The sequence below is a fragment of the Nomascus leucogenys genome, chromosome 10, assembly GCF_006542625.1.
Source record: "Nomascus leucogenys isolate Asia chromosome 10, Asia_NLE_v1, whole genome shotgun sequence".
NCBI lineage: Eukaryota > Metazoa > Chordata > Mammalia > Primates > Hylobatidae > Nomascus > Nomascus leucogenys.
In genome coordinates, this window is record NC_044390.1 from 87,486,522 (window position 1) to 87,496,318 (window position 9,797).

The 9,797-nt window shown below is 47.0% G+C and overlaps 1 protein-coding gene across 1 annotated transcript; it reads right to left on the reverse strand.

Annotated features, from left to right (window-relative positions):
* Positions 1-1,282: 1,282 nt before the first annotated feature.
* Positions 1,283-7,131, reverse strand: PLA2G1B (phospholipase A2 group IB). The gene is made up of 4 exons (XM_003280282.4): positions 7,065-7,131; positions 5,027-5,186; positions 4,105-4,232; positions 1,283-1,478 (listed from the first exon to the last, which is right to left on the reverse strand). The coding sequence occupies exons 1-4, from the start codon at positions 7,096-7,098 to the stop codon at positions 1,354-1,356; spliced, it is 447 nt and encodes a 148-aa protein (XP_003280330.1). The 5' UTR covers positions 7,099-7,131; the 3' UTR covers positions 1,283-1,353.
* Between the last annotated feature and the right edge of the window lie 2,666 nt (positions 7,132-9,797).

A 9,797-nucleotide genomic window follows, 5' to 3' on the forward strand; every position in this document is an offset into this window, starting at 1 on the left:
AACTCGCGGGATTGAGAGATCCTCCTGCCTCAGCCTCTTGGGTAGCTAGGACCATAGGTGCATGCCACCATGCCAGGCTTGTTAATGTTTATTATGTTTCATGACTACAATGTCAAAATTAGCTTGTAGAGTGTGGGAAGTCTTTTATTTAGAAAAGAAAGTAGTGGCCGGGCGCGGTGGCTCATGCCTTTAATCCCAGCACTTTGGGAGGCTGAGGCAGGTGGATCATGAGGTCAGGAGATCAAGACCATCCTGGCTAACACGGTGAAACCCCGTCTCTACTAAAAATACAAAAAATTATCCGGGCGTGGTGGCGGGTTCCTGTAGACCCAGCTACTCGGGAAGCTGAGGCAGGAGAATGGTGTGAACCTGGGAGGTGGAGCTCGCAGTGAGCCGAGATCGCACCACTGCACTCCAGCCTGGGTGACAAAGCGAGACTCCATCTCGGAAAAAAAAAAAAAAAAAAAAAAAGAAAGTCGTTGTAGAAAAATGGTTTAATATAGTTGAAAATGGAGGCAGAATCATGAGATGGGGGCAAGGTCTGGCTCAAACTAAAGCCTACCACTTCAGCCAGGGAAGGGCAGTGGTTCAGCGTGTGTTTTCTGTTGTTAGACTTGCCAGGTTCAAATTCCTTCCCTGCTGCTTACTAGATGATAGCATTGGAAAAGTGATCTCTCCTATTGAGCCTCAGCTTAGGAAAATAAGATTTGCTAATAGTGCCAATACCTCATAGGGCTGTCAAGAGGATTTATGGACACACAGTCCTGGTACAGAGTAAATAATCAGTAGATGGTGATTGTTAATCATTACTCAGGTTTCAAGGTGCTTGCTTGCTTCCTGGAAGTGTCTTTCTAATTCAACTTAGCTTCCAAGGCTGGAAGAAATGATACTCACAAAAGACTAGGCAGAGTAGCCAGGTGCGGCGGCTCATGCATGTAATCCCAACACTTTGCGAGGCCGAGCCAGGCAGATCACTTAAGCTGAGGAGTTTGAGACCAGCCAGGGCAACATGGCGAAACTCTGTCTCTACAAAAAATACAAAAATTAGCCAGGCATGGTGGTGCATGCCTATGGTCCCAGCTACTCGGGAGGATGAGGCGGGAGGATTGCTTGAGCCCGGGAGGCGGAGGTTGCAGTGAGCCAAGGTCGCATCACTGCACTCCAGCCTGGGCCACAGAGCAAGACTCCACCTAGAAAAAAATAAATAAATAAAAATAAAAGACTAGGCAGAGACCTAGTTTATAGACAGAGAATGAAAAAATATCCAAACATGAGGTCTTTCAACAAGGTGCTTTATTGGAGGGCACAGTGTGAGATGAGGCAGATAGAGGTGATGCTTTTGAGAGGTGATATTCAACTCTGACAGTACTTCTTGGTGTCCAGGTCCTTGTGTTCCTTGTTATATGGAGCTTTTGAAAAGCAGATGGCAGCATTGCGGTCGCAGTTGCAAAGGAAGGCCTCACACTCTTTGTTTTTGCCTGGAGAGGGACGAAAGGAGAGGACTGAGCCAAGTTGGGCCCTGTTTTATACAATCTGGGGCAAGAAGAATTAACTGGAATAAGCTGGCAGCCATTCCACTGATGCATATTTAGGGCTGACAGATTAAGTGAATACAAATACATCAGGATGCCCAGTTAAATTTGACTTTCAGATAAACAATGAATGCAATATTTGGGACATGTAGCCCCCCAAAAATTATCCATTGCTTATCTGAAAGTCATATTTATCTGGGCATCCTGTGTTTTTTTTGTTTGTTTGTTTTTAAGACGGAGTTTCCCTTTTGTCGCCCAGGCTGGAGTGCAGTGGCGCAATCTCAGCTCACTGCAACTTCCGCCTCCTGGGTTCAAGTGATACTCGTGCCTCAGACTCCTGAGTAGCTGGGACTACAGGTGCTCGCCACCATGCCCAGCTAATTTTTGTATTTTTAGTAGAGAGGGGGTTTCATCATGTTGGCCAGGCTGGTCTTGAACTCCTAATCTCAGGTGATCCGCCTGCCTCGGCCTCCCAAAGTGCTGGGATTACAGGCGTGAGCCACCGTGCCCAACCTAGTTTCTCTACTTTAAAGCATGTACTTTAAAAATTGTGGAACGTCCTTAAATGGAATACTACATAGACATTTAGAAAAATTAGGTACGCCTGCACATGGAAATTTTCCCAAATAAAAAAAGCTAGTGTATGCCCCAAAAATCTGAAGGAATATATAACTGGTTATCTTTGGGTAGTAGGATTACAGATGCCTTCCACTTTCCATAATAGATATTTATGTAGAGTTTGAAGTTGCATTACTTTTGGCTTGTTTACTTTTGTAACCAAAATAAACAATAAGATTACAGTTAAAATGCATTTAAACTTTATTACATATGATTTATGTATCTCTGCTTACCTTCAGGAATCTTATTTTGTTTCTCTCCAATCCTTTATTTTATTTATTTATTTATTTGAGACAGAGTCTTGCTGTGTTGCCCAGGCTGGAGTGCAGTGGTGCGATCTCGGCTCACTGCAACCTCCGCCTCCCAGGTTCAAGAAATTCTCTTGCCTCAGCCTCCCGAGTAGCTGGGACTACAGGCATGCATCACTACACCCAGCTAATTTTTGTATTTTTAGTAGAGATAGGGTTTCACCATATTGACCAGGCTGGTCTCGAACTTCTCACCTCAAGTAGTCCACCCACCTTGGGCTTCCAAAGTACTGTGATTACAGGCTTGAGTCACTGTGCCCAACTGAGTTATTTTAATTAATATGAACAAACATCCTCTAATGCAGGTTTCTTGTCCTAGTTGCAAACATTAAGAAGAAACTGTGTGTGTGTGTGTGTGTGTGTGTGTGTGTGTGTGTGTGTGTGTATTTCCCTGGGGAGAGGGTTCATAGCTTTCATCAGATTTGTAAATTTGGCCTTCTAAAGTGGAGCAAGAGGATGTATAAGCAAATTAAGCCATATTATTCAGTGATTAAAATAGTAACAATGGAAAAAACAGTAACAATAAAGGTTTGAGGCAATACGAAAAAGTCATGACAAGGTGATAAGTGAAAAGGCAGAATGCAAGATTGTATTTATTCTGCAAAGCTGTCAAGATTGTTTTAAAAAAAGAAAAAGAAAGTTTATATCTAGGCTATGCATTCATCAGTTATTTATTGAGCACCTACTATATGTCAGGCACTGCTCTAGATCTGGGGATATAGCAATAAAGAAAATAGACAGTAATCGGCCAGGCACGGTGGCTCATGCCTATAATTCCAGCACTTTGGGAGACCGAGGCAGGCAGATCACTTGAGGTCAGGAGTTTGAGACCAACCTGGGCAACATAGTAAAACCCCATCTCTGCTAAAAATACAAAAAAGTAGCTGAGCATGGTGGTGCAAGCTTGTAATTCCAGCTACTCAGGAGGCTTAGGCAGGAGAATCGCTTGAACCCGGGAGGCGGAGGTTGCAGTGAGCTGAGCGGAGTTTGCAGTGATGGAGTGAGACTCTGTCTCAAAAAAGAAAGGAAGAAAATAGGCAGTAATCCCTGTTCTGTGGATCTTACATTCTGTTGGAAAGATGGAATGTAAAGAAATAAGTGGCCGGGCATGGTGGCTCACGCCTGTAATCCCAGCACTTTGGGATGCCAAGGTAGGAGGATTGCTTGAAGCCAGGAGTTCAAGACAAGCCTGGCCAATGTAGTGAGACCCAGTCTCTACAAAAAAATTTTTTAAATTAGCCAGGCATGGTGGTGCACGCTTGTAGTACCAGCTACTTGGGAGGCTGAGGTCAGCAGATCCCTTGAGCTCAGGAGGTTGAGGCTGCAGTGAGCTATGGTTGCACCACTGTGCTCATGCCTGGGTGACAGAGCAAGACCCTGTCTCTACACAACAAAAAGACCCCAAACCATCACCACTTACAAGCTGTGTGATTTTGGGCAAATAGCTCAGCCTTCTGAGCCTCAGTTTTCTTATCTGTTAAGTGAGGATAATTGTACCTATCCCATAGAGTTGTTGTGAGGATTAAAGGAGACACTGCCCAGAACCAAGAAAATGATCACTAAATCATGGCTGTTGTTACTATTATTTCCCCCCGGCCTCCTGAGAACCTACTAGAATTCATAGGTCAAGGAAGGGGTAAACCTACTGCTACAGGTGATCTCCGAGCCAGAGCACGAGTATGAGTAGGTGTTGGTGTATGGGTTGTCCAGCAGAAATTTACAGCCGTCTACCTTCTTGGCCTGGTCGTAGCAGTTGTCATGTGTCTGGCAGCACCTGGAAAGTGGGAGGGGCAGCTGAGATAGGAGTAAGTGGAGAGCTAAATAGGTCACCCCTCACCTGCCCACTCTCAGGAACAGGTGGGGATGACTTCGCCAAGATGCTTCAGGAGAAATGATCCTATGGCTTGAAAAAAATATAAGTCCTTTTATCATATATTTATTGGAAGCATTTTTTTTTTTTTTGAGACAGAGTCTTGCTCTGTTGCCCAGGCTGGACTGCAGTGGCACGACCTTGGCTCACTGAAACCTCCAACTCAGTCTCCCAAGTAGCTGGGGTTACAGGCGCTCGTCACCACGTCCGGCTAATTTCTGTATTTTTTAGTAGAGACAGAATTTCACCATGTTGGCCAGGCTGGTCTTGAACTCCTGACCTCAAGTGATTCACCCACCTCAGCCTCCCAAAGTGCTGGGATTACAGGCATGAGCCACCGCGCCTGGCCTGAAAGTGATTTTTAACATGGTTGCAAGAATACAGTAAAAGCCTGTATTCAGAAGGTGCGGTGACAACCACTGCTAGAAAATGACACGTGGATAGTTGCTGTGATGTTTACTGTTGCCACATTCTGCCACCGGAGGGCAGCATCGCCCACCGTTTTGCACGTCGGTCATTGTTTCCATCCCTAACGGGGAGGGTCCTCTTGGAACATATTTCTTTATTTGACAAGAGGTGAAAATATGTTATCCTTAACAGATATGCAAGTCCCCTTTGTATGCCTCGTGAGATCCTTGGCGGGTGCCCCGCCCCGCCCCCGGCAGGCACTCCAGTTTTCCGCCAGGCGGATCACTTACTTGTCCAATTCATCCACGGGGGTGCCTGAGCCCCCCAAGCCACAGTAGCAGCCGTAGTTGTTGTATTGCAAGAAGGGGTCACTCCCCGGGATCACGCACTTGATCATTTTGCGGAACTGCCACACGGCCCGAGGGCTGATGCCGCTGTCGGCGGCGGCCACTGCAAGAAGACATAGCCAGAGTTCAAATTGCTCGGCCAGCACCCCGGGGACACACTGCCTTCCTGCGCCCTCCGGCCCCACGCTGCCTCCCTGACCCCTGCCAGCTGCCTCCACTGAAGACCGTTGGACCCAGGAACCTGGTAAAGTGAAAGTGGGTAGAGGTTTTTTTTTATGAAAACTTTATATATATAAAGTTTATATATATGTGTGTGTGTGTATATATATATATACATATATATATATTTTTTTTTTTCTTCTTCTTCTTGTTCTTCTTTTTGGATCTCACTCTGTTGCCTTGGCTGGAGTGCAGTGGTGCAGTCATGGCTCACTGCAACTCAGCCTCCTAAGTAGCTGGGACTACAGGCATGGGCCACCACACCCCAGTAATTTTTTGTGTTGTTTGTAGATACGGGGTTTTGCCATATTGCCCAGGCTGGTCTCTGGGCTCCTGGGCAATAGGGCAAAAGGGATCCTATCGCCTCAGCCTCCCAAAGTATGCTAGGATTACAGGCATGTGCCACCCAGCTAGGCCTGATAGTTTTTGTTTTTTTTTTTTGACATGGAGTCTCGCTCGTTGCCCAGGCTAGAGCGCAGTGGTGCAATCTCGGCTCACTGCAAGCTCCACCTCCCAGGTTCACGCCATTCTCCTGCCTCAGCCTCCCTAGGCCAGATAGTTTTAAACTATCGCATTGTTTATCCAGTGAGTATTTATTGAGCACTTACTACGTGCCAGGCTCTGTCCTAGGAGCTAGAGATATAGCAGTGAACAGATATAATAATAATAATAATAATCTCTAACCTCATGGAGCTTACAACCTAGTGGGAGAGAAAAACAATAAATAATAAATGTGATAAGGCCGGGCGCGGTGGCTCACACCTGTAATCCCAGCACTTTGGGAGGCTGAGGTAGACGGATCATGAGGTCAGGAGATCGAGACCATCCTGGCTAACACGATGAAACCCCGTCTTTATTAAAAATACAAAAAAAATTAGCCGGGCATGGTGGCGGGTGCCTTTAGTCCCAGCTACTGGGGAGGCTGAGGCAGGAGAATGGCGTGAACTGGGAGGCAGAGCTTGCAGTGAGCCGAGATCACGCCACTGTACTCCAGCCTTGGCGACAAAGCAAGACTCTGTCCCCCAAAAAAATAAAATAAAATAAATGTGATAAGTAAGGAAACTGGATACTGCATTAGAAAGGGGAAAAGTAGAGCGGGATGAGGAGAATGTAAAAGGGAGTTCACCCAGCCTGGCCAACATGGTGAAAACCTGTCTCTACCAAAAAAATACAAAAAAATTAGCCAGGCATGGTGGTGTGTGCCAGCTACTTGAGAGCTACAAGTCCCAGCTACTTGAGAGGCTGAGGCAAGAGAATTATTTGAACCCAGGAGACGGAGGTTGTAGTGATCTGAGATCACGCCACCGCACTCCAGCCTGGGCGATGGAGTGAGCCCCCATCTCAAAAATAAAATAAAGTAAAATAAAAATAAAAATAAATAAAATAAATGGGACATTGGCCTAACTACTTAGTTGACTAAGGTGGGAGGGTCACTTGAGCCCACGAGTTGGAAGCTGCGGTGAGCTATGATCGTGCCACTGAACTCCAGCCTGGGTGATAGAGCAACACCCTGTCTGGAAAAAAGAAAATAAAGGCAAGCTTTCTTAGCTCAGGCAATCTGAGTTCAGACTTGCAGGTTGAAAAGGTGCCAGCCTTGAGGGAACCCCAATAGAGGAGCCCTTAAGCCCCACTGGGAACCTCGAATTGAGACTGTGGGGCTGGCCAGTCCTGTCTGCTGTGGCCTCTGGCCCCCATTCTGGAGGAGTGAGATCTTAGCTCACTTGGGAGAGAAAGGCGGGTGGAGCTGGGGAGACTTGCCTACCTGTGAGCAGCACAGCTAGCACAAGGAGTTTCATCTTGCAGTCAAGGAGGCGAGAAAAGAACTGAGATGACCAGTCTCAGGTATAGTCTTATAGTCAGTCTCCACACACCCCCGCCCAGATAAGGTTGGCGTGTTTGCTTTGCTCTTGGCTGAGTCTGGGGCTGGCCTTGAATCTGTCTGTTGCAGGAATGACCCTGACGATTTGCCAGCATGGGATCACTGGAAAATATGTTATGCATTTGTCCTTAGGACTGTTAACCAAAGGGATGGTTTCTGGAGTTTTCAGATCTTACAATCTTGACCCTCATACCCACCGCTTTGTACTCAGCCCAGCTTCATGGGCTGGTTGGGGAAAGCAAAGCTGTCAGTTCAGTCGGACGCTGGGATAAGGGAGACAAGAAGGAAGTGCAGCCTGGGCAACATAGAGAGACCTCATCTCTAAAAAAAAAAAAAAAACTGTTAACCAGGTGTGGTGGTGGATTGCACCTGTGATCCCAGCAACTCAGGAGGCTGAGGTGGGAGGATCTCGTGAGCCAGGGAGGTCAAGGCTGCAATGAACCGTGATTGAGCCTCTGCAGCAGAGTGAGACCCTATTTCAAAAAAAAAAAAAAAAAAAAAAAAAAAAAGAAAAGAAAAAGAAAAAAAGAAAAGAAAAAAGATTGCTGCCTGCAGCCTCATGTCTTATCAAGTGCCTGAATCTGTGCACTGGGTCTGGTTGAATAGTCCCATCAGTCATGCACCTTGCAGATGAAGAGACAGGTTCAGAGAGTTGCGGTAACTTGCCCAAGGTCACACAGTTGGCAAATGACAAAATAGGGCTCCAGTTTAGATCTGTCTGATTCCAAGGCAGAGGTTTTATTTTTTTCCACTACTCCCCTCTGCAGTGTGGGTTTGTGAGAAAAACCTGGGCTTTGGATTCCAAAAGCCTGGGTCTGAATTATAGAATACTAAAGGGCATTAGAACTGTCATATCAGAGGCCAGTCGTGGTGGCTCATGCCTGTAATCCCAGCACTTTGGGAGGCCGAGGCTGGCAGATCACCTGAGGTGGAGAGTTCGAGACCAGCCTGACCAACATGGAGAAACCCTGTCTCTACTAAAAACACAAAATTAGCCAGGCATGGTGGCGCATGCCTGTAATCCCAGCTACTCGGGAGGCTGAGGCAGGAGAATGGCTTGAACCCTGGAGGCGGACGTTGCGGTGAGCTGAGATCACGCCATTGCACTGCAGCCTGGGGAACAAGAGCAAAACTCCACCTCAAAAAAAAAAACAAAAACCTGTCACATCACATATCTATTTATTTATATACATTTTTTGAGATGGAGTCTTGCTCTGTTGCCTAGGCTGGAGTGCAATGGCGCAATCTCGGCTCACTGCAAGCTCCGCCTCCCAGGTTCACGCCATTCTCCTGCCTCAGCCTCCCAAGTAGCTGGGACTACAAGCACCCACCACCACGCCCGGTTAATTTTTTTTTTTTTTTGTATTTTTAGTAGAGATGGGGTTTCACCGCGTTAGCCAGGATGGTCTCGGTCTCCTGAACTCATGATCCACCCGCCTTGGCCTCCCAAAGTGCTGGGATTACAGGCGTGAGCCACTGCACCCAGCCAAATATCTATATAACATTGTTTAGCTGAAATTCACATAACATTAACCACGTTTAAGTAAACAATTCAGTGGCATTTAGTACCTTCACAGTGTTGTGCAACCATCACCTCTATGGGGTTCCAGAACATTTTCATCACTCCAGAAGGAAACCCTGTACCCGTTAGCAGTCACACTCCCTCAGCCCCTGGTAACTGCTAATCTGCTTCTCTCTCTCTCTTTTTTTTTTTTGAGACAGAGTTTCGCTCTTGTCGCCCAGGCTGGAGTGCAATGGCGTGATCTTGGCTCACTGCAGCCTCCGCCTCCCAGGTTCAAGCGATTCTCCTGCCTCAGCCTCCCGTGTAGCTGGGAATTACAGGCGCCTGCCAGCATGCCTGGATAATTTTTGTATTTTTAGTAGAGACAAGGTTTCACCATGTTGGTCAGGCTGGTCTCAAACTCCTGACCTCAGGTGATCCACACGCCTCAGCCTCCCAAAATGCTGGGTTTACAGGCATGAGCCACCGTGCCTGGCCTCTGATCTGCGTCTCTCTATATAGATTTATAATTGGTTAACTTGGTGCTCTTCTGTTCCTATGTCACCTCTACAACAACCCTGTGGGATAAGGAGGGCCTGGTTATTTAATTTATTTATCTTTTTTTTTTTTTTTGAGACAAAGTCTCGCTCTGTTCCCCAGGCTGATGTGCAGTGACGTGATCATAGCTCACTGCAGCCTCAACCTCCTGGGCTCAAGCAATCCTCCCACCTTAGCCTCCCGATTAGTGGGGACTACAGACATGTGTCACCACACCTGGCTAATTTAAAAAAAATCTTGGGGCCAGGCACGGTGGCTCACACCTGTAATCCCAGCACTTTGGGAGACCGAGGCGGGTGGATCAAGAGGTCAGGTGATGGAGACCATCCTGGCTAACACAGTGAAACCCCGTCTCTACTAAAGATACAAAAAATAAGCCGGGCATGGTGGCAGGGGCCTATAGTCCCAGCAACTTGGGAGGCTGAGGCAGAAGAATGGCGTGAACCCAGGAGGCAGAGTTTGCAGTGAGCCGAGATCACGCCACTGTACTCCGGCCCGGACGACAGAGCGAGACTCTGTCTCAAAAAAAATTTTTGGAGACATGTGTCTCCCTATGT